A 24,766-nucleotide genomic window follows, 5' to 3' on the forward strand; every position below is an offset into this window, starting at 1 on the left:
TCTTTCCAAACATTGCACAACCAAGACAAAGCAAACAGCACCCAGCTCACCCATGTAAACAAATGTTCTGCCAGCCATACTCCACTCCTGGGGAAGACAGACCAGGGATAAGGACTCAGGCTAAACATGGCAGCTCAGGTAAGGACCTTATCACATGCCATCGTTTTGCCCATTTCTTCCTTAGTGAAAGTCTATTGTAGCACCATAAAAAAAATCAATAACTTGTTCAATAACGTGTTTGAGATCCACTTCGGACCTTTTCACCCGGTATTAATCCATTAGGTTAAAACTAAGTAGTCTGGTAGAATGCTGAATTAGGATTAATTTAGGATGGCATTATTTTCACAGGATGTGGAGTTTGTGCGGACAGGCTATGGGAAAAATCTGGTGAAGGTTTTGTACATCAAACGTGAGGGGACACACCACTACATCACTGAGCTGAAGGCAAACGTACAGCTAACGCTGAAGTCCCGCAAAGACTACCTCCAGGGGGACAACTCAGACATCATCCCCACAGACACGATCAAAAACACTGTGCATGCCTTGGCCAAGCTGAAGGGTGTAAGATGAGCCTGTGGTACAATGCATGAGACCTGCATGATAACTCTTAATATGCTGCCAAAAAGGTTGTACCCTTTGCCCTGGTACAGTTTTACAGGTTATAATGGTTTTTGTTTTTGAAAGGTTAAAACAATAGAAGATTTTGCACTGGATATCTGTGAACATTTCCTGACTTCCTTCAAACATGTCACCAATGCAGAGGTGTACATTGAGGAAGCTCCATGGAGAAGGCTGGAAAAGGTAATGTTACTTCTGAGATCGACCCTTAATGTGACTTTCCTCCCGTAATGGGTTGCAGTATTACAGTAATTGAAGCACGTTGGGGTTTCCTTGCAGAATGGAGTGGAGCACGCCCATGCCTTCATTTTCAGCCCAGAGTCCTGGCGCTTCTGTGAGGTTAAACAGGTTCTCAGCGGTAAGTAGCATGGTGGGGAGAAAATCATTACATCTGAAATCTCCATTCAGCCAAAGGTCTCAGATCAATATGAGCATACCATTTGAGCATACCAGTGTAATCAGCTTTGCTTGGGAAATGCTTTGGAAGGGCTGCAAAGTACTATCACCTTCTTAAATGAGCATTACATATCTCTTAACCACACCTTGGAGCAGAAATCTAAAGAAAAAGTTTATGTTTTACAGTATACATATTTCATTTTCATGCAAACAATTTTACCACTCATAAACACATGCTGCAATTCAAGTAATTTATTTTAAGATGACATTGATGGTATAAGATTTTATCAGAGATGATAGATTATCCTCTCCATACACCTCTTCCCCCAGGGACTCCTGTGATTCACAGTGGGATCAGAGACATGAAGGTACTGAAGACCACCCAGTCTGGCTTTGAGGGTTTCCTACGAGACAGATTCACAACGCTGCAAGAGGCCAAGGACAGGTGCTTCTGCACAGCAGTGTACACCAAGTGGCGCTACAACACCCGCAACGCGCCATTCGATGAAGCCTGGTGAGTGGTTCTAAATGACTGTAACACGTACACAATGTTACATGGGGCAACTTTTTGAGCAATGTTGCTGGGCAACCACATAACCAGTTCTATTAATTCTGATTGGATGATCATGGCAATTTGTCTACTGATGATTAAAGTTTTCCAGAAAATAAACTGTTGCACCATATCAATGGGAATATGCCAGAACCACAATAATGAGGAACATTGCCAAGGCAGCAACTTTGCTCAAAAAGTTGCCCAATGTATCATCAGTTCAAGGGCTGTATTTTGCACACTGGCGCATGGCGTAAAAATCGTTTTCCACCTGTGCAAAGTGTAATTCGGTATTTTGCATGTTTATTTTTCAAACAATGCGCCCAGGGGTGTGGCAATTAACAACCTAGGGAGGGCCCTGGCGCATTGTCTAAAAATCGAACGATTACAATGGGAAACATAATTAGAATAAAGATATTACGAAATACTGTACATCTCATGATGAGTAGTAATTCACCATCATTTGCAAATTGGTAATGACGGTTAAAAGTGATTAGGGGAGAGGCGAGAGACACGTATGGAGCACAGCTGAAGACACACCGTCACGAGATATAAGCAACTCCTCTGCAGGATAAATGTTGTTTTGTTCAGTCATTTGAGCAATATTTGGGTAAGTGTTGCTTTTTTCAGCCTATGTTTTCGATGGTAACCCATTGTCAGTCAATAGTGAAAGTAATTAAGTGTGCTTGCAAAGCAGCACACTTATTGTTCTTCTTAAGTTTTATTTTTCCCGTCTCCCTAATTTTTTGTCAGCTCTAGCGCCTAGGCCCTTTGAGACAGAGACACCGTTCCAACTTTAAAACGTCCGGTCAGTACCGGTGTAAGTTGGTCGCGAAGATGACGTCAGGTGGGCGTGTAGTTCGTCCGCCATATTGGATTGAACAGAAAGCGAAACAAAATTTTCACAGGTCACAAATTTTGTCCGAACGCCACGAAACTTGACGTACATTATCCTTGGACCAAGCCTCACAAAAGTTACCAGAAGGATTTTTGATTTTCGAAAGCGTTTGCCCGTCACAGCCAAACGAAATCGGTGGCGAAGCTCCGAAACAGGAAGTCGTCCATATCTCAGGAACACTGTCACATATCGATACCAAATTTTGTATTTGAACTCGGGACTCCAATGTGAGGGTGCATAAGCTAAAAAAAAAAAAAAGAAAACATTCCAAAAGTTTCCAGCATTTGGTAACTATCACCTTCCACATTTACAGTTGTACTGGTACATCTATCACACTGCCTTCCAAGTATGCACAATGTCTCCAGGCGACTTTTGCCCAATCATGAAATCCTTGTTCTGCCATGGGATAGTATGGACTTACAAACTGAGATAGAAAGGAGAACATTAGCTATTTATTGCTGACGTAGTACAGTTATTTTCACATTGACGGTATTCAAATTAAATTTTTCATTATTATTAAATATCATGATGGGAGAGTATTATTAAAAATGTTACAAGTATGCAAATGCATATGTTTACGGGCATTTAGGTTTTACTGTGTTGTTTTGTTGTAAAGATATGCAAGGCATTCTGGGCCGTAATGAACAGTGGTCGGCAGCACTCCATAGGCTACGTATTAATATGAATAGGTGTTTCTGTAAACCTAGGGACAATAAACAGCTATCTCTGTTACAAAAAGCTGGTAATCGCTCATTGAAGAGGGAACTATGATAAAAAGATTGTTTTCCTAAAAGCATGGAGTTGACGAAAGAATAAGCAAGCAATGTCACGTTAATGTTAAATAGCCTACATCTGAACGCTAGGTAGCAATGTTGTATTACATTTCACTAGTGTACTTGAAATATGGTGTGAGCTTCACATGTAAGGAAGGTGCAAATATTATGTAATTTATCATGGGAAATTATTGGAAATGTTATTTCTTGTTTTTTCTAATTGCAAACCACACACATCCATTCATAATCACACCTACACTTTTAATACCTCGAAAAGACTCTCATTTCGTTTATTTGATGTTGCCTAGCAACACAGCGTTCAGAGCAAATATTCTAGAACAGAGCTTCAGAGAGACAGGTTTTGAGTTTGTGGCCAAGTACAGTGTACCTAAAATATCGGTTTCCATGTGTATGTGCTGGATGGTGTACTTCCTTTATGAAAGTAAGTGTTTTATAGAGTTACAGACATAATGAGTCATGTTGTAGTGGTCCACATAAATGTGCCCCTTCTGTTATTAGAATGCTAAGCGGAGATTTAACATCATTCATTTCTTGTGTGGCTAGAAGCTAGCTAGCTATGTCATAGGGAGGTTGAAGAGATGTTGCTGTAACGTTATGGGATTTATGTTGCTTAGCGTAATGCCATGGTCATTTGATATGAGATGCTTGTACTCGTAACTTCGTCACTCGTAACTTTAGGACTCCTATTTTTTTTTACTAAGAGTAATTCAGGAAGCATTTTAGCCCTAAAAGTAGCGCCTGAGTCTGTGACAGCTTAAGCGAGGACTCCTAATAAGACCGATTCACAAACAATGTTTTGTGGTGGCATTTCACGTCGCGATGTTTTGAAATGCGTCTAACAATCATGAGGGAACAATTTTGCATTGTAGGCATAACTAAGGGATGCAGTAACACCACCAACAACAACCAAAACTAGCCTACTCATTGTTTACATGTACATTAAATGTAAAAAAGTAAAAGTAATGTAAAAGATTCTCCTCTTTGCAAACGTTGGCATAGACATATGGTGACAGATTAGTTTAATAATGTTGCTGCGTGAATCACGGTAAGCGCGAATGAAGTGGCCACTTCTTAATGGGAGTCACTGTATGGAAGTAGGCTAAGTAAAATAGAGATGTTTAAAATAAGATAAAGTTAGGATATGCCCGCTTGACAACGGCAGAGATAACTGGCCTTTGGCCATAGCAACCATCCATTTAGAACGACTGGCCTTCATAGCAACCAAGGATCTTAGCTGTGATTCATGTAGCTACAGTATGCATGCAATGTGATGCAAAGTATAGAAAGGTGATGAAATATACAGAGACAGGTCAAGACATATAGTGCAATGTAGACAGTAGTATACAGTTGATTTACAGAAGGTGGTTTAGAGTAATATGAATTAAATATAAATATGTGCAGTGTATTAGCAGTTATCTCATACAATAAGTAGAATAATGTATGTAGATGTAGTAGTAACATTATAATAGTAGAAATAATAATATAGATATATGCAGTGTATTAACAGAATATAACAAAACAGAATAAATATGGATATTCAATATGACAAATATATACCAGATATGTACATAACAAACAGCTATGTGCAGTGTCATTGTAGTGCAGAAACAACATTATAAGAGTAGTAAGAATAAGTCTATGTGCAGGATGAATAGTATAAAGATCAGTAGAATAACTATGTATAAATGTAATTACAGTAGGCCTATGTACATTTGTAAATAAATAGAAAACTATGGATGAGAGGGATAAATTAATTTTATTTAATCGTAAAAGTAAATTGCATTCAATTAAATTGCAATTAAAAATCTTTCCAGTAGGCTTTAATGTCACACAAAAAGTACAACCAAAGCTGAGCTTGATCAACTAGAACGTCTAAAGAACCAGAACTTGAGTGTAGTTTTTTGCTGGGTCCCAGGCCATGTTGGTCTGAGGGGAAATGAGAAAGCGGACAGTGCTGCTAAGCAAGCCCTCAATGAAGAAGTCACAGAATGTCAAATCCCTGCCCCAGACCTTAAACCTATAATGAACTCTTACTGTACATCTCAGATAAGTGGCAATCTGGGATTAATGTACCAACAAGCAAGGAATGTGAATTTTGGCACATTTTGATGATCCACTGGGTCGTTATGGGCCACACAAAATACGGTGTTGCTAAAATTACTCCTATTGTGGCTATTAGAGACATGCGTTCATGAGTATCCAGCTACATTCAATGAGTTAAGTAAAATACATTCACACACACAAAAAAAACATCACTAATGTTGTGGACATTCCTTTATTCTGAGATAGATTATTTGTCAAATAAACCAGTAAAACAGAATTAGGGGATGGAATATATAACATTCACACTCATAGCTCATATTTTTGAAATAAATCAGTGAAAAAGTATCCTGACAAACAAGCAGCATTTTAATGCCTTAGTCATATTTCATAATTTCATTTTTCTCTAGGTTACCTGATAGCCCAGTTTGAGAGGTGCAAGACGCGTGACATTATTTATTTTTGCAGCCAATCACTGCTGTTGTTTTATTTTATTGATTTGATTTTAGTCATAGAAGCTAAATTCGAAGGCAGGCCACAGGTAAAATCCAACTAACCGCATTCACCCCGCAAGGCAATAGTTGAATAGAGCTTTTGAGGTATTGCCACTGCTCCAACACTGAAAGGCACTGTTAGAATGCTTGGATCAAGCCAGGTTCAGCATAGCGTATGTCACTGTCTGCTCACGTTGGTGACCGGACCAGGGCAAGCACACTTTTGCAGTTCCCGCCGGAAATGCAGTCTAGTTGCATATAACTGTCTTGTCGTTGACTGACACCTTGGTAAAGTTAGTTTCTCTTTGCCAATGAGTTCAAATAATAGACGAGTGCAAATGCGTGAAAGCTATGCTAAGCTATAGTAAAGCATGGTTTAGTGGAATTCCATAGTCTCGCAAGCAGCCGTTGAATGCCAAAATACCGATGCATTTATTTGACATATCGCGTTTTGCGCCGTTAAAGGGAATGACAGATGTCATTCTCATTGGTTTAAATGATGTTACGCCCCAAACACAGCCATTTGACTGATTAAAAAACCTAGGAACACCTTGTTGCGCCATGCACTCTATGTTTGATAACGAAACCCTCCCAATGTGGACTGGATATCCTACTAAATTTGAATACGCTTTTGACGAGTGACGATGCACTTTAGAATGTCATGATAGGGCCCCAAGTGTGCAGACACTGTGCAAGTATTAGTTCTTGACAACTATTATTTTAGAAAAATCACACTTTACTTGGATAACCCACCCACAGACTGTCTACAGATGCTGAGATTATCAACAAACTATTTGTTGACACTGCTAACTACCGTTTATGGTTAAGGGTTGAATTTGGTTACGGAAATGCTCAGTAATTGTTCAACAACAATTTTACATAAATAACTTGAATCTTAACATGATCTGTTTAAGCTGCAGTTGGCAAGAGTTTTTTGATCATATTCACTGAAACCGACACTATGCTCCAACAGAACAACATATATCAGCCGGTTTTAGAAAAAAACCTGCACTTCTACCTCCACCTAGAGCCTGTTATTTGCTTTGCAAAAATCCACAGCTCTCTGTTCTTTGGTCCAATCAGAGCAGGGCTGTGTGAGATCTGACTGTCAATCACAGTCTGGTGCGCACTGACGAGCACAAACTCGATGAAAGGGTGCTCGGTGGTATTGGGGCACAAGAGTTGTAAACATTCGACATTTGGGCTAAATCCCCTCAATCTGTCAGACTTGCCAACTGCAGCTTTAAGTCAGACTATGTGGGCAGACTAGCCAAAGAAAGTGTAACCCAAAAATCTGAAGAAAGATCATGAGGACTTTTTGGGCAGTAAAACCGTATTTGTTGACACTTCTAATTACAGTTTATGGTTAAGGTTAAGGCTTACATTTGGTTACGGAAATGCTCAGTAATTGTTCAACAGTTCAACAACAATTTTACATAAAGAACTTGAATCTTAACATGATCTGTTGTCAGACTATCCAAATAAAGTGTAACCCAAAAATCTGAAGAAAAATCATGAGGACTTGTTTTTTGGGCAGGAAAACCGTCAGAGACACAATCATTGAGAAGTTCGCTGGTCCTTATGACCGTGGGGAGTACTCTCCGTCCGTTCAGAAGACCCTGTATGACACTCAGGTGCTTGTGCTGGACCGTGTGCCCGAGGTAAGCCAAAAACAGGCAAAAGCAGAGCTACTTTATCTATAAACACAGAGCTAAGACTTATCTAAAACAATTCTAAATAATGTCAATTGAATATTTGCCTGATAATTAGGACAAAGCACTTTAAGGAAAAATAAGCAATACTTCAGAACAATAATGTATGAACACTTCTTTGTTGAAGTGTTTTTGGCGTTGACATGGCAATAAAGTAATCTATCTCACATAGTGCATGTTCATGAGGTCAAATGTGGGAAAATGCTGACCATTTCTGTCTTCCCAGATTGAGGAAATTGAGGTTGTGATGCCCAATCAGCATTACTTCACCATTGACATGACAAAAATGGGCCTGTCAAACAAGGACGAGGTATGAGATATAGTAACATATGGAACATTTATCAAAACAATAGCTCTTATTGTGGTGTATCCTAAACTACTGCACAGATATCATACAAAGTATGTTCCAAGATAGCCATAGATGACAATCATACTCTTCATTAATCAGTAATGCCAGTATTATAGTTATTTTGATTCCTTTGTTCCTTCAATATACAAAGAGCCGGTCTCTAACTGACTGTAACGCTCACTTCAGCTCTCGAGATTACACAAAGGGGCCTGTTGAAACCAGGCTGGCCTACACATGCAAGCCACGAATGTTCTTGATGTTATCAGACTGAGGGTTTTAGTCATGTTAAAGACTCATTGACTCAGGTGCACTACAATAAGACATTTATTACATTATTTGTTGTGATTGATGCTTGATTTCTATTAAATTAGAACTTGTTTACACGTATCTAGATTAATTTCACAAGTCTAGTTGTTGGAATTATGACACCTGAAGAAGTTAAGTCCATGTGAGAGGTTTTAAAGGGATGACAGTGTAAGACCAAGTTTAATCGAGAATGCCAGGTTCTCTGTGTCTGAAGTGTGTCTACATCTATCAGCTAACACACACAGGAACTCAACCGCAACTGTGTATGTCCAAGCTACAGTCAATCTTTGCATGCCACATGAGTTTTAGCTCATATTGAGGTGCTGAGTGTGTGTATAAACTGTACAAATGTACTATATACCCATCAAAGTATTTAAATAGGAAAGCCCATCCTGAATCAATTGGACGATAATGACCATCCAAGAAATCAATAGCAGCCTTAGGTGCAACTGCACGTAGTTATGCAGTCTTCCCCTAAGGTACAAATATTCAGAGAAATGTTACTGCACGTGTTTTTCCTTGATGTGAACTTTGAGTCCCATGTGCTCTCCTCAGGTCCTGCTTCCCCTGGACAACCCTTCTGGGAACATCACCGGGACCGTGAGGAGAAAGACCCGTGCCAAACTCTAATAGAAAACACTGAAAGTTGGACGATTTAAAGCTACATCAATCAATTTCTGCCACTTATGTTTATCAATTCAAAAACACTTTGGATCGGACATCAAACATGCTAAAACTGCACTTGCTTCTAGTATCTATGTAAGAACAGTGAAAAACACCGAAGATGGGCAAAGCCCGAAAGGATTGTATGTCTCTGTCCTTCTAAGGCTTTATACAATGTTTTGGCTTATTTTTAATACAACACTATTTGAGATACAGTTGCTGAGTGTTTTTTTTTTTTTTTCATTTATCTTGTTCTTGTTATGAGCTAAGGAAGCTCAATCATGACAGAACTATTAAATCATATCAAATAAATCTCTTTTATAGTTCTTGTGCATTTGTCAACATCCGCAAAATCAATACAATTGTAGTCATGTCAAAACAAATGATTACTTGAGGGAAAACAGACACAGTTTCCAATACAGCAGCCAACTGAACACATTCAACAACTCATAAACAACCACGCCAAGGACACCAAGGATATATATTACCTGATGAAAATAAAAATATTAACATGATCTGTCACATATTTCATGAATATCTGGGTTATCCATTTTTTGATATACATTTAAAATGATTTGACTCGCCATCTATTACAAAATAAAAAATAAATTATAACTTTAAGCAGATTCAAAGATCTCAAAACAATAGTCACCATGTAAAGTACTCTTCTGAGATAAATTAGCACCACTGATTTGATCAGGTTTCATACATTATTAATCTATATTTGGCCTCATGAGACCACAGAATCAGGGGCTATGGCTTTTACTATACTATGATACAAAACTGCACAAATCTTTATAAAAAGTTAAATAAACAGCAAATCCCAACATCCCTGGTATTTACAAATGAAATTAAAAGATTCACCTTTCAGACCATTCAGTTTGGGAAAACTGCACACAATAAATCAGGAGTACACTACAACGTGCAATGTAGTGTTTGACTTCTGGGTTCCATGAGGGGGAAAAAAAAACATCTACACGTAGCTCAGATACACACATCTCTCTCTCTCTCTCTCTCTCTCTCTCTCTCTCTCTCTCTCACACACACACACACACTATCATAAGTTAAAAATAAACAAGTCAATATTTTCATTAATTCTAATGACCCAACAAAAAGAAGACGGTATAAGCAGTACAACAAATACTGCAAATATGCCCCTTTCAAAACATCCAGTAGTACAATGAAGTTTCACCCTTTCCTCTCGCAATGTCTGTGTCCCCACACCCCACATATGATGATTAAGAAATGGAAGAATCCTCGCTCATCAAAAGTAGAACCCTGTAGCATCCACACAGTCATGATTGTCTTCTCCTCAGAGAGTACTTGTTAGTAGTGCTACGACACATTGGTCTTAAGATGCTGAGTCTGAAGGGGCTTAACATGGTACTCGTAGATCTTCAGCGCTGGTCCCAGCTTTATCGACAGACCCGTCAGGACGTCGTTGCGAGTCATCAGTAAAAGAGACTTGCCATCAATCTCCTGAAAAGTTCAGATGATATATATGACACACAGATGATATATACTGTAAAACTCCAAATAATAGCCCGGGCTTTTACTTTCCCAAATCGCCCTGAAGCAGCTAGTAGGCTATTAGAGACAGGCGCCTATATGAGACGGGCCCAAATTAATTATTTCAAACACACTGAAAGTCTACCCATATGACTAGGCTATCCGATGACAATTACGGATCATCATTTATTTAGTGTTGAGATGTAGTTCATTGAGGGCCAGATGTACAGTACGTACATTTGCGAACGTAGCGTTATCAGCGTCATGGACAAACCGCAGATTGCGAACGCTGTCAGACCCAAGTTTCCGTCGTATTTATCAAACTAGTGTAAACTGCGCCTTTCTCTGCCTTTCCCCGCCCATAAACGCAATTTACGAACGTCCACAACTGAATGGCAGAGCCTATACTAGCACAGTTGAATGAACTTAACTGATGACAGGGTCCTTGCAGGTTTCAATAAGTCAAATTTAATACCTTTTTAAGACATTTTAAGACCATAAAGATTGAAATTTAAGACCTACACGACGCATTACCAAAAAATATTAAAATCAAAAAAATTCTGAAAAAATCATTGAAAAGTCGTTGAAAAAGCATTAATTTAATTTACAGATAAAGCAATCAAACTAGTAACCTTCCACACCCAACGTCTACAACCCAACTGATTTTTACATTGCTCACTTGTAGTATACTCAAGGAAAAATATCCGTGTCACGTACCAAATGCCCTAAACCTTAAGCCCAAAATGAAAATAATCTAAAACAAACTAGCCCTAAAATAGAATAGATTTCAGCAAGGAAGTCAAAAATGAGACGATTTGAAACTGGGTGTGAAAGTGTGTTTTGGTTGGACACTCTGCACTTGTGTGCGTGTGTGATGTTTGCATGAGAATGTGTGTGGGTGAGGTATGTGTATGAGCCTTGTCAAGGATGTCATTAGGCTTATAGTATTTTGGGGGAGCTGAAACCACCCAAAGATGATCAAAAGCCCTCCTAAAAATATATAGTATAGGGATGCACGATATCTCGGCGGCCAATATATTATTAGCCGATAAGTGAAAAAATGAAAATATTATTATCGGTCCGTTAACAGAATTCTGGCCTAATTTAGGCCTACGTAAGGTCTGGCTACACTGAGCTACTTGAGCTTGGTTGGCTATACTTTTTCCTCAATTATTTTTTCAAATTTTCTCAAACATTATGTCAGCGGTGTGAATGTATTTCACCACTCTAACAAAATCTGTGGATATGCGTTCATTTGGGAATCTGTGCATCTCAAAATCCTCTCGTAAATGATCCGCCATTTAACCATAACAGAGCGGAGCTCAGCCCTATCTAGAGCCGTCTTGTGCTAGTGTGTTTGCACTTTACCGCGCTGGTTGGGGAAACAAATAAACAAACTCGTTAGTGGGACGAGTACATAAGTAGGCCTAGTTCTAAGTTGTGTTTTAGTATTATATTTGCATTACTTTAGCTTGGGTTTTGTATTATTACCTAGAAATATGCTAACCATTCGTGCTTCAGTTCCAGACAGGTCATCATAATAAGTTATTAAAACCTTCGGGGCTAACTCCTTTCATTTCTGCTGCAGCAGGTTGTGCGCAACAGAGTAGACGGACATAAGATACAGTCTGAGGAGTTGCAGCTTTATTCAGTTACCCGCAGTTGAAACTAAACCTAAGTTTCCCTCACAAACTCTGATTTGGTCGCTATACTGTAGCTTATTCCAAGCTGAGCCGTTTATGAGCGTTTAGTCCTAAATGAAAATGATTCAAACTCTCTAGCCACTCACTCGCAATTCACTGACGTCAGGTTCACTTAAAGGAGCCACACATACTGTAGGGCTAGGCTACTGTTATGTTGTTGACTGCCGTACAATTGAGGACTATTATGAGTTCTGTCCATCATTTGGTGGTAGGTAAAATTACTGCAATAAAATTATGCTTATTAAATGCTTTCCCCAAATCACTTTTCAGAATTTTTTTTCAAGAGTAATATTATCGGTTATCGTATCGGTATCGGCCACAACAAACCAATAAATATCGGTTATTGTTATCGGCCCTAAAATTCCATATCGGTGCATCTCTAATATAGTATTAATATGCGTCCAAATTCACTTCCATTATTCTCTGTTGAATTGCTCACGGAGTACTTATCTCGCACAAGTCAGACAGACGTCACTTGAATGAGCGAAACCGGAGCTTTCGAATGATGTTAGCGGCTAGTGCTGATAAACAGTTTGCATTTTGCGGCTAGCTTATGTTTCTCTGCATGCTCTGGCTTGTGACTCCAGCGCCTTCACACCCAGAGTCCCAAATTGAATAGTTTTTTTGCAAAGTTTGCAGCGAGCCTCGTACCTGGAGCTGGGTACCACTTAACCAACAGCAGACATCGCTGTGATCTAGCCAGTGCTGCCACAGTTACCTTGAAAAAACTAATCTGATTACTCTATTAAAAAGTAACTTAGTTACTTTTAAAATCAATCAGTAAAGTAACTGAGTTAGATTACAAGTTACTTTATTAGTTACTTTCAGCAGCTGCCGACAACACCCCCCGCCGCCTCAACATAAAAATGACAACTGGTTTTGCCAATACTCACTTTATTGGAAATGCATTTTAACAGTAATGTCAACAATGTATAGCAGGCATCCCAGAAAAACCTGAAAAAAAGTAATTTTAGGGAGGTAGCCCTTTAGCCTACTTAGATACTGAAATTCAGATGTTTGTTCAATAATGTCTAGTCAGTACACCAAATAAGGAAGGCCTATAGATAGAAACTGTGATGATAGAATATGTAGATTTTGGTAGTTTGGGTACTTTTCATTTTCAAAAAGAGAACAAACGGGAGAGCGAGGTGTTTGCAAAGAAAATGCTTTTCATGTAGCCTTGGCAACTAGCCATCTAGTATATGCCTGAATAATAGCAAATTAAATGACACTTGTTAAACTATCACTGCGTAGGCTACGTACCAACACCAATATCCCCCAGAAAGAACTACAACACACTGAACCAATGTTCTGAGCATTCTGCTGGTTTTGTTACAATGGTAGCAAAGACACTAGAGCTCTGCTTTGCAAGCTACGACTCAATACTTAACTTTCTGCGGTCAGCGTTTCTGGAAATGAACGATGGTAAAATATTTTTTAGACCTGACTAAATGAAGGCCTTAAATTTAAAGTTATGAATTTTAGGCTTTTTAAGATTTTTTAAGACCCCACGGGAACCCTGTGATGACAACATTTAAAAATAATCAAACGTTTAGCGATCATGAAATTATACCATACATGATAAGATGTCAACAAGCAGGGAGATAATGAAGATCAGTAGTTTTACTTAAAGTAATTGTGCACGTAGGCTATGGAAAATTGGTCAAATCTAGCAAGTAGGAAAGTTTAAGTGAATGACGTGAAAGTAAGACATTCAAAAGGCCCACGAAAGTTAAGGTTGCTTTTGATAGTACAAATACTTACAAAACTGGCTCTAAATAGCGATTCTGTTGTCTTTGAAAGGTTCTCTTATTGACACATTGTACTGCAATTTAGATTAACACCTGCTTTTACAAGGCGGAAGTATTTAGGCGCAGAATAGACGTGCGCTTTCAGGAGCAGTCTTTGTACATACCGCGGAATACATAATTAGGCGCTCTTTACGCTTCCCCTCCCATCTTTTTACGCTAAACTCCCACTTTCCCCTGGATCCTCCCATGAATGCATATGCATGACACAAAAAACGCAATTAGCCATGTTCAGCTCCCGCGCCAGGCAGTTTGCGATTTTACATCATTGCGGCCTGTTTGTACATACCTCGCAATGATTTTTCACGCACGTTGCGAAACAAATACGCCTGAAGTGGGCGCAAACGCGTTAGTACATATGGCCCTGAGTGAGATAAGATCCAAATAGCGGGGATAGCCAGAACAGATGAAACACGTTTTAATCAAACATATTTTACAAAGAGATCGTATCACACTGAAAGCTCATATTTTGTCACTAACAATCTAGCCTATACCTGTCCTCTGTCAAACGCAGTTGCATTATCAGCCCTGACCAAAACCGTTCAGGAATTATTTATGCAAAAGTGGAACATGCATAATGTTTCATTCTCCCTCCTTTTTGGCACGAATGAAACAGCATGAGAGAGCATGAACCATATTTTTTCTCCCGTATTTTATTTGGCAAATTTGACAATAGTAAGCTTACATTTCAAATCATAGCCTACTTCTTTCTCTTTATTGCCATGGCGGTATGCATTTAGAATAAAGAATAACGTTCGCAAACCCTTTTGTTTTGTTGCCAGCATAAAAACAAGCTTACCATCTGCCTATCCGCAAATTAGAAACAAAAGGGATGAATTGAACGATGACGAAGTCGGACATATAGGCAATTCATATTGAAAAAAGTTATACAATTTGGAACTCTAGCTTTTCCCCACCACAGTCTTTAATGTCATCTAATCATAACGTTAGTGTGCGCAGTCTGCATCATACTGGCTTAAGGCCACCCCAAAGACCAACAATTTGCAACGAGATGAGCTGCAGCATTCTATAAACCAGCACCTTGATGCAACATTCTAAAACCTTGCAACTGTGACTAGACATAATGAATGCTTTGTGATGGCTTGCAACATCTAATTCACACCACTGCAACTCCTTTCTGCAATGGTTTTGTCTTATTGTGAATCTTTGGTTTGAATTGGGCTTTAAACAGACGATCTGACGGGTTTTAGAATATTAAATACAACCCGAAACTAAAAAACAGACCCGGCCTCTATTTGATACCGGCCTTTAACCCAAACCTGTAGCCACACCAGGCGATTAAAAGAGACAGCCGTCTATTTGGGACTCGGCTATTATTTTAAGTTTTACGGTATACATGGGTCAGTGACAGATAAGGGTTGGTAAGATGAGAAAATTAAAAATATGTTTAAACCTTTAAAACAAAACATATACATGTATACTTTGTATTTCTGTTGTATTCATATTATTTAATAAGACATGTATACTATTTTTTAATAAAAGATAGAACTAACAGCCTGTTAAATTGTCATATGGTGTAACCACAAAAATAACATCTAATATTTCACACCTCCTAGAGTTCATGCAATTGCTCTCATGAAATTATTAGTTTATTTTGTAAAATCCTATGAGAATATGTTTTATTATATTTATTTCTAAATTTAAAATATTTGGGTTTTTCACTGTACTGAGCAAGACCATATGCTGTAAACATCTTGTTTTCTGTCTATTCTTTGACCATGAGTAAAAATGGTTTAAACAACCATTATTACAGTAGAGTATTAAATCATTATCCATATTCATTTTTTTGTACATTATTAGTATTTTAGACAAAATACTGGTTACATTAATTGACATAAATCGGTTACACCAATTGACCATAAAACGTTTATAGCAATAGGACAAGAAATTGACACAGAAAATAGGCATCAAGGCTGTAAGGAGTCCTAATGTTTCTATACTGATCAAACTCCTGATCATGTGTTGATTAATTACCCTACCACATGATGGTATGACCTCATGGTGGGCCCATTGTCACATATTGCTGCTACAACAACTTTTGATTATATCTCTAACCTTTGCCTTTTTCACAGGAGAAACTAACTAGAAAGCAGGAAATGTAATTAATGTGTACATTGTCATGTCTTGATTAATGCACTCTCACTACAACAATGGTCTCAAGTCTCATCAAAGTACTTCTCATGTGACCCAAAGTCAGCTGACCTCCAATCATGTGATCCATTTCAATGTAACCAACCACAAACTGGGTAAACTATTTAAGTGAGGTTCACAGAGCATTCTAGGAGCCATTCTGTAGTCAGAATCTCCCGCACCACTCTGGTGTGTAGCCATCATCCTCTGAGCTGGTATGTATATTCTCTGATTGCTTCATATGGTTTCCTAAATGTTCCTTTAACCTGTTTTCGTAACTTTCACATTATTAATTTAGATGTACCTTCTATAATGTATTGGATGAATAGCTTGTATCTGACAAATAAATTGTGATGTTCTGACCCGCATAGCCTTTCTATTGTACTTGTAGTCCAGAGTAGCAGTTTAGGTAACGTTACTAGCATAATGGACAGTTGGGATTAGTTATCGCCGCCGTAGAAACTAAATCACCTGGGAGCTGGCATGTTATTATGAAATGACCAAGCATTACACAGCGGTGGGCAGTTTGTCAGCGATGGTCCTAGATTGGCCGCGAAAACCTAGCACAGCCTGACCCCCTGTAGCATAGGAATTTGCTTGACTGTCTAACACGCTGATGAGTATAGCAGTCCGGATCAGCATGTAACCTCTGACCACTTCCAGACCAATACGTGTTATGTTTAGGAACCGCCCGAATTAATCGGCAGATGGAGGAGACCTATAGTATATATTCCTAAGCTTGAGCGCGTGTCACAAGAAAACGAGTTAGGCATTCTCATTAACAATATGTATTGTGGGCGTATCAACCCACTAAGGATAACAATGTTACAATGAACCGAAACTTTTCTAATATTGAGCGGAGTCAGATTTATTAGGTTTAACAGGGGTTTATAATCAATTGATATATTTCCAACAGCGCGCGGACAGCTTCACGATTTTCTTCGACCACTCCCAGTTCCCTCATTGGTCCTGACGAGTGACATCTTACAAAGCTAAACTGAATTCGATATTTTGATATGTATTCATGTCATTCATCATATTCCATATCAAATATCATTTCATAACATCAATGAAGAAACTTGTGTTCTATTTGATTTCAATTCAGTTCATACAATTTCAGTCTATACCCATTATTTTCAAAGAGAGTGAGATAAAGGGCCCTATTTTTGCGATGCAAAACCTGGCACAAAGCGTATTATTATTCTGACGCAAAGTTTTTTCCTATCTTACACTTCACTTTTATTAAATAATATGCCCAGGGGTGTGGCAATTACCGACATAAGGTGTGGTCTGGCACATGATCTAAAAATCACTATCTTATACCGTCTAAAAAGCATTATGGCACTGACCAAGAAAAGCCTGGTCTATAGCGAAAGGCGCATATGAAACACGTCACTGTCACGAGATGTAAGCAGCAATTCCTCTGCAGAATAAATGTCCTTAGGTTATTTATTCAGTCATTCGAACATTATAGGGGGAAGTTTTGCTTTTTTCAGGCTATGTTTTTGCTGGTAACCCATTGTCAGTCAATATTGAAAGTAATTAACTGTGTATAACTGTTTTGTCGTTGACTATGACACCACAGTGAAGTTAGTTTCACTTTGCCTATATGTTCAATTAATAGACAAGTGCAGATGTGTGTAGCCTATACTCTACTCGGTTTTAGTAAAGAATGGCTTAGTGGAATACCTGTTCCATACGGTCTTGCGTACAAGCAGATTCCTTCAAATACACCGCTGACTATCAAAATACTGATGCGCTGTTTGAAGTTGCCCTGCTTGCTGTTAAAGGGAATGACAGATGTCCTCCTCATTGGTTTAAAGGATGTTAAGCCCAAAACACACCCATGACTGATTAAGAAACATAAGAGCCACCTTTATGCGCCAGGCACCTGACGTTTGATAACAAAACCACCCCGAATGTGGACTGGACAAACCCATAAATGTATTTACGCTATTTGCTAGTGACCATGCATTTTATATTGCTAAATTAGGGCCCAAAGTGTGTGTGAGAGAGAATAAGAATGAGTGAAAGAGTGGGTAGGATCTGCGTTCACATGCACTCTGTGGCGAGACAAGTTTTCTTGCTTATAAGTGGCATTATAATTTGAACATACTGTTTACATACATCATAATAAAATATAAATATTAATAAATAATTATGGAAGTTTAAATTTAAAATGAAATTTCAAAAATTGCTTAAATTGCAATCTAATTAAACCCTTTTAAAGCTATTGTTCATGCTAAACAGTTAGTCACTATTTAAATTATAAAAATAATATAATTGGCTCCTAAAATTACATACTCTTGGCCCTGAATCTGATCAAACTGGTCTCAAACAGAAAAGAGTCACAACCGGTTACACCATTTGACATTTCTATTTAAAAGCAACATTTGCAGGCATTATTATGGACAACTATGTACACACTTCACCTTTATGTGAATATTCAAACACAGTTTTTACATTAAATTTAATATTTTATGATTATTATGATTTATCAACATTTTTAAAAGGTCATACCATTTGACATGTAACCTAAGCTTGCCTGGCCATGGCCTAAAAACACTATTATGTTACTTTAAGAGAGTTGCTAACCTTGACTCATAGCAGTTGGGGTCTTGAAGGGTCCTTCTCTATGACATAATTTCCTGTCACATGATTCTCTGACATAATACATACAAAATTGCTCCTTAAATGGTGCTCCTTAAAGTGGTTACACCGCTTGACATTTTAAGTGGTTGATGTGACTGACACGATTCCCCATATTAATTCAAACAATCAGAACAATGGGGTTTCATTACTTGTATTAAATATAGAAAAGTTCATTACTTGTATTAAATATAGAAAAGTTCAAGATCATGCCAGATTATTTTAGAAGGGATTTTGGAGAGAATTTCACATTTTTTTCAGCAAGTGTAATTATTTGGTTCATGTTTTTGTGATTACACCGTGTTGACAATTTTACCCAAATTCAATTAATACTCTTAAATTAAATAAATGCAAAACTTTAAGATTAGGGTTTGATGAAAATGATATTTGGAAATAATTTGTCAAATTATTTTCAAATTTTAAATGTATGTAACCCATATGTACACAAAAAAATAGCGTAACGTCATTGACCCACATATACAGGGTTGGGTAGTAACTGATTAGAACGTAATCAGATTACAAAAACCAGGAAGCTATAATCAGACCAGATTACATAAAAGAAATGTGTAATCAGATTATAGTTACATTGTCGAAGATTAAGCTTACTTGATTAGATTTTGATTATGTTTTTCAATACATAACATAGCTTCACATCATGCAGTCAATATACAGTGTACCGTATTTTCCGGACTATAAATCACTCTGGAGTATAAGTCGCATCAGTAAAAAAATGTCTAATGAAGAGGAAAAAAACATATACAGCGGGTAAAATAAGTATTGAACATGTCAACAATTCTTTCAGTAAGTATACTTCCAATGAGGCTATTTACATGAAAATTTCATAACCCATATAAAAAAATTCAAACATTAAAGTCCATAGGTAGAGTTATGTGTAATAAAGTGGAATGACACAGGAAAAAAGTATTCAACACGCCTGCTGAAATATCTTAAATACTGTGTGGAAAAGCCTTTATTCGTAATGACAGCTTCAAGGCATTTCCTGTATGATGAAACTAATCCATCACAGTATTCTGGTGTGATTTTGGCCCATTCTTTTAAACAGATAGTCCTTTAATATTGAAGATTCCAGGAGTCCCTCTTGTGAATCCTGATCTTTAGTTAACTTCCAAAACTGTTCAATTGGATTGAATTCAGGGCCTTGATTTCCTTTCTCTGAAATCAATTGAGAGTTTCCTTTGCTGAATGCTTTGGATCATTGTCCTGCTGGAAGGTCTAGCCATGTCTCATCCTCATCATCCTGGTGGATGTAAAGATTCTCCCAGAACAAAATGACTCCATTCATCATTCCTTTAACTGTATGAAGCCTGCCAGTACCATGATGCCACCACTTCTAAACCTCACTGTTGGTAGGATATTTTTAGGGTGATGCACAGTGCCATTTCTCCTCCAAATACAGTGTGTAGTATGACATCCGAAAAGTTCAATTTTGATCTCGCCTGACCAGAATACATTCTCTCAATATTTCATAGGATTGTCCAACTGTTTTGTAGCAAACTTTAAACGAGCTTTGACATGTTTTTCTTCAGCAATAGTCATGTGGGATGAGCGTGCATAGAGGCCATGGCGGTGGAGTGCATTATCTATGATTTTCTCTGTAACAATTGTACCTGCTGCCTCCAAGTCTTTCTGGAGCTTTCTCCGAGTGGTCCTTGGCTCTTGGGCTACTCTTCTGACTATCCTTCTGACTTCCTGGTCAGAAATGCATGGCCAGTTCCTGTGCATGGCCAGTTGATGGATGCTGCTTCGGCATCGGGCTAGACATTCAAATGGTAAATGGTGTAAAACAGTGATTTATTTGCATGGCTAGCCCGATGCCGAAGCACCACCATTGAAAAAGCTGTTGGTAGCATCGGCTAACTAGCGCCAGATTTTGGAGTGCAGGGGACAAGCCGAGATGGGCTATGAGACATACGTTCACACTCGGTATCATGTTTCAACACACTTTAGGTCAATTTCACACCGGAATTCTCCTTTAACCAGTATGGACATTTAATCTGGAAAGACAAGTTATTCAACTACCACACAGAATAGGGTGACCAGACGTCCTGGTTTAACCGGGACAATCGCGATTTTGAGTTGCGTGTCCCGACAAAAGCCTCTAAAATGTCCCGGTTTACACCTGGTCTTATTATAGCCCAATCATTAACTAAACCCATGTAGAAAGACGTTCGATAATGTGTGTGTGTGCGCGCATGTTTCAATCAATTGTAACAGTCTGCATAATCTTTGCAGCCCATCTTACAGTGTATCTCTGTAAATATTGTTGCAATCGTCATATCTGTCTTGTTTTAACGGTTAAGACAATGCTGAAGAGAAAGTCATCATTCTCAAAATAACTTGGCGGAGTTTTGTTTTAAAATGTTTTCATGCATGTCTGGATAACGGGTGAGGAATGTTTAGAAGACAGACTATCGTAAATCCTCAAATTATGGCCGGGGTCTTCTTAGGCTGCGCAAAGCACAGGCCTTTATTTGGGGCAGGCTTGTATTCGAGGCAGGCCTTTATTTCTTACGTGTGTTTTATTGTGAGACATGCGTTTTGTTTGGAGTGGCATACCAGCAAGCTATCAAAAGCAGAATATGTTGTTGATGTTTGGGATTTAATTTACTTTTGAACTGTTTGATTATATTGCTAAATGTTGGGACTGATGGGCACTGAAATCTGGGGGGTATTTGTTTCATGTAGTTGGAAGAGTGTCGGGATTTCCACCTGCTGTTTATTGCGAGACAAGGCGTCCGCTTTCATTCATTCATTGAACGTGCACTGTGCTGTAATGGAAACCTTATTGCGTAGGCCTACGGTAGCCTAAATTGAGTTATTCTTTAATTATGCATAATTTACTTTTTTATTATATTTGTAGGCTGGAATGCCTCGCGGCAACAATTGTGTTGAAATATAGGCTAGTACTGCTTCAGCCTCTGGCAAGCTCAGAAGGGGGCGGCAAACGACTGGTAGCTTATAAACGACTGATAAGTTTTGCTATGCAGTTATGGTTGAAATAATAGCCCATCAGCGCATCTCTAGTGTGTGTGCCTCTCTCTTGCTCAGAGGGGAGAGGGAGGCTGAGGGGTCGATCAAGCATGGATTCTAAACTCTGTTGTGGATAGGATCTACAATTAGGTGTTAATTAATATTACTACGCTAGGTCAAAGTACTCCCAAGTGCTATTGCGCCACACATTGTAGTTCTCGTGTTTATTCGCTTGGAAAATCGCCACGTTTCATATTGTGTGACCGTAGACATTTTTATCAACTACTCATGCAACTGTATGTAAGTCGGGAAAACGTGGATGTTTTTGATTACTTCTACGCCTGGCTACGTCTGAGCCCGCTAGCATAGCAACATGCTAACACATTCGCGCACCAGAGTGTCTGAATGCACGTACCAACGCGGGAGAGGTATGACTCAACTCATGAAAGTTAAGGTAAGAATATTACTACTGACATTGGGTGGCGTGTTCCTTTAACATAACAATATTTAATACATTTTCCCGGTGGTGACACCCCCGAACTTTTGGGCTTAACCCTCTAACCGCCCAAGTCGCAATATTGCGACAAGCGTCATTACTGAATAAAACAGACAATAGACTCGAGTACAGTGTAAAATCTCATTTGTACTCTTTACCACTAGTTGGCAGACATCCAGAGCTTCGATTCAAGCTCTGACACACAAAGACGACATACATTTCCTCCTTTAAAGTGAAAAACAAAAGGAATATTGGTGGAACAATTTTTAGTGTCTTTTTTTATTTAATGAGTTTAATTTTGAGTATTTTATTTTGAAGAAATCCAAAAATATTCAGATTAAGTTACATTACTTTTGTAATCCAATGGATTACATAACAGATTACAAAAATTGACATGTAGTCTGTCTGTACTCGGTAATGGATTACATTTCAAAGTAATCTGACCCAACACTGTCTACAGTTTTTGAAAATCAGAAGTCAATGGATTTAAAAGCAATTTGTTATGCACAACGTGTTTTTTCCCCCCTCAGTCTTACCTGATCCTGGAAAGCGTTTGCTTGTTCCTCAAACCCAGTGGCTTTGAAGTAATTGACAACATCAGCGACCGCCCACAGGGCAGGGTCTGGAAGCTCACCATTCTCCACCGTGCTGTCAGTCACATGCAAGGCAAACAGATCAAATTTACAACAACTAGGTTAACTAACTAGCCCCGGGGAGCTTTTTCAACAACTTGAATCAGTGACAAGCCTGGGTAAATTAACCCAGAATACGTGGTGTACGTTCTAACAGTACTGATGGGAGAAAGAAATATACGTCGTAAATAAAAGTCGTACCTTTTGATGTCCACAGAGCCGTTCGCTTTAGTCTCCATGGTCACTACAGAGGAACAGTGGGTCACCTACAGGAGTTCTGTAAGAGCAAATCCATCTATGTTACAGGAGCAATAGGCCTTCAAGACCACCTAAACCACCCTACAGTTCAATTGACTTACAATGTCAAGCATCAATAGTAATAACAAGTGCCCAGCTAACTTCACATCACATCAGATATAAAAAGGTATTTCGAATACAAACCTCAAAACACAGGAAAGGAAAAAAGATAGCCAGTTGCTTAGCAACATCGTTGATGGTGGTTGATAGCAACAAAAAAAGCAGAAACTAAAATACAGGCCACCCACCTATCATATAAGTATTCTGTCTTTAATTAATAAAATAATTCATAGAAATAGATTTACTTGGTGTGATGTAATCAAACTGCCTATGCCTGAAGTGTTCTTTCAGAGCAAATTTAGTGAAAAGGTTGAGTGGGACAGTTTGTGGCAAATGTAGAGGCTGAGGCTCCCCGACTTTGTCTGTGCTTAACAGATCAACATTGTATCCATATTATCGTAGTCTACATTCTGATACAATGTTATTCTTGCATATTTTGATGCAATATTTTGCACAGACAAGTTTCTCGCGTGTCAAAGTTCCACGTCAATGTGTGCAGTATTCTAGTAGTTTTAAAGAAGTCTCAGCATTGATCGTACTAACGTCGAAACATTTCCCCCTGAAGCAGATAAATAGGCCTGCAGACATAAGGAAAACCTTAACCTTACAGAAGGGTGAAACTGCCTATTGTTTTCCAATTTCACGTAGATCTAAACATAAAGCTTAACGTTGTCCTACGACAACTAGAAGTTCGAGTCTTTAGATTGCATTTTTGCAACAGCAATTTGAGAAATGTGTGACATTATATTGACGTTAGCTTTTTTGTTCCCGAATGAATAACTACAGTTAGAAAACCGACTTGAGGTTAGAGAGCAGTTTAGCGGCTAGTAGCCAGATACCAGTGGGTATCCTAAACATACGGTGTTGATGCACTGTCTGTCGTTTAGAAACGATGGCTATTACTCTTGTGTTCGCACTTTCAGTACGGTGTATTTGGTTAAGCTAACTTAGACCAAGCGGATAAGACAGCTGACTAGCGACCAACTTGCACAGCTAGCAAGTTAGCTTACATTATGCTGCTAACTAGCTAACTTCGCAATTAATCATAACGTCCGTTGCATGTCACCCATCATAACTTTAGTGATAGAGCAAAGCAGTTTTAATTTCAACTCGTTTGTTAACAAAACACACCAGAATCTATAATGTTAAATGTCAACTGATGAGATTCATCTAGTTAACTGGAATAGCTAGAACTATAAGGTTAATAGCTGATTTTAGCTAAGTTATCTTTCACTCACCTTTCATATTATTTCGGCTCAGTTAATCAATGGTACATTGAATCTTCTAAGTAACTTTCTGGCTACGTTTATTAGTCTAATAGAGCAGAAATATTTGCCCTCAAATGTCTTTCAATGAGGGTGGCATCTAACAACTGCAGCCTGTGTGTGGGTATGGCAGTTACCTCGTCAGATTTCAAAATAACTCACTGGTTAACCCTTTCTGAGTGGAGCATTCTCATGATAAATAGCATGCCAGCCATTCATGGAGAGAGTGATAGAGAGAGAGAGAGAGAGAAAAGAAAGAAGTAGCCTACCTTACATTTGTTGTGACCATTACCACTATGTTTCCTTCGAATCATGACTTAGCCCTACATGACCATGTTCATTTAAGTATACTCTTTTGATCCCGTGAGGGAAATGTATTATGTTC

At 38.5% G+C, this 24,766-nt stretch overlaps 2 protein-coding genes across 5 annotated transcripts; one reads left to right on the forward strand and one right to left on the reverse strand.

Moving 5' to 3' along the window:
- uox (urate oxidase) lies at positions 1-9,132 on the forward strand. 2 transcript variants are annotated; one of them, XM_042056938.1, is made up of 8 exons: positions 1-138; positions 349-561; positions 685-801; positions 898-976; positions 1,345-1,528; positions 7,328-7,451; positions 7,729-7,812; positions 8,713-9,132. In XM_042056938.1, the coding sequence occupies exons 1-8, from the start codon at positions 127-129 to the stop codon at positions 8,785-8,787; spliced, it is 888 nt and encodes a 295-aa protein (XP_041912872.1). In that variant the 5' UTR covers positions 1-126; the 3' UTR covers positions 8,788-9,132. The 2 variants fall into 2 exon arrangements, with proteins under 2 accessions (XP_041912872.1, XP_041912871.1); XM_042056937.1 differs by lacking the exon at positions 1-138 and having other exon boundaries at positions 316-561.
- Positions 9,119-24,756, reverse strand: samd13 (sterile alpha motif domain containing 13). 3 transcript variants are annotated; one of them, XM_042056941.1, is made up of 4 exons: positions 24,651-24,756; positions 22,961-23,036; positions 22,664-22,775; positions 9,119-10,299 (listed from the first exon to the last, which is right to left on the reverse strand). In XM_042056941.1, the coding sequence occupies exons 2-4, from the start codon at positions 22,996-22,998 to the stop codon at positions 10,156-10,158; spliced, it is 294 nt and encodes a 97-aa protein (XP_041912875.1). In that variant the 5' UTR covers positions 22,999-23,036; positions 24,651-24,756; the 3' UTR covers positions 9,119-10,155. The 3 variants fall into 3 exon arrangements, with proteins under 3 accessions (XP_041912875.1, XP_041912873.1, XP_041912874.1); XM_042056939.1 differs by lacking the exon at positions 24,651-24,756 and adding an exon at positions 24,355-24,516; XM_042056940.1 differs by lacking the exon at positions 24,651-24,756 and adding an exon at positions 23,201-24,323.
- Positions 24,757-24,766: the final 10 nt, after the last annotated feature.

The sequence above is a fragment of the Alosa sapidissima genome, chromosome 12 (genome assembly GCF_018492685.1).
Source record: "Alosa sapidissima isolate fAloSap1 chromosome 12, fAloSap1.pri, whole genome shotgun sequence".
Classification (NCBI taxonomy): domain Eukaryota; kingdom Metazoa; phylum Chordata; class Actinopteri; order Clupeiformes; family Clupeidae; genus Alosa; species Alosa sapidissima.

What these genes read in the sequence shown, in the direction of transcription:
- uox (XM_042056937.1), top strand. Translation starts at nt 331, where the DNA reads ATGGCATTATTTTCACAGGATGTGGAGTTTGTGCGGACAGGCTATGGG. An exon ending in CATGGAGAAGGCTGGAAAAG is followed by an intron (nt 802 to 897) that starts GTAATGTTACTT and finishes GTTTCCTTGCAG; the next exon opens with AATGGAGTGGAGCACGCCCA. An exon ending in TGCTGGACCGTGTGCCCGAG is followed by an intron (nt 7,452 to 7,728) that starts GTAAGCCAAAAA and finishes CTGTCTTCCCAG; the next exon opens with ATTGAGGAAATTGAGGTTGT.
- samd13 (XM_042056941.1), bottom strand. Translation starts at nt 22,998, where the DNA reads ATGGAGACTAAAGCGAACGGCTCTGTGGACATCAAAAG. An exon ending in GGCTCTGTGGACATCAAAAG is followed by an intron (nt 22,776 to 22,960) that starts GTACGACTTTTA and finishes TGTGACTGACAG; the next exon opens with CACGGTGGAGAATGGTGAGC. An exon ending in CAAACGCTTTCCAGGATCAG is followed by an intron (nt 10,300 to 22,663) that starts GTAAGACTGAGG and finishes TGAACTTTTCAG; the next exon opens with GAGATTGATGGCAAGTCTCT.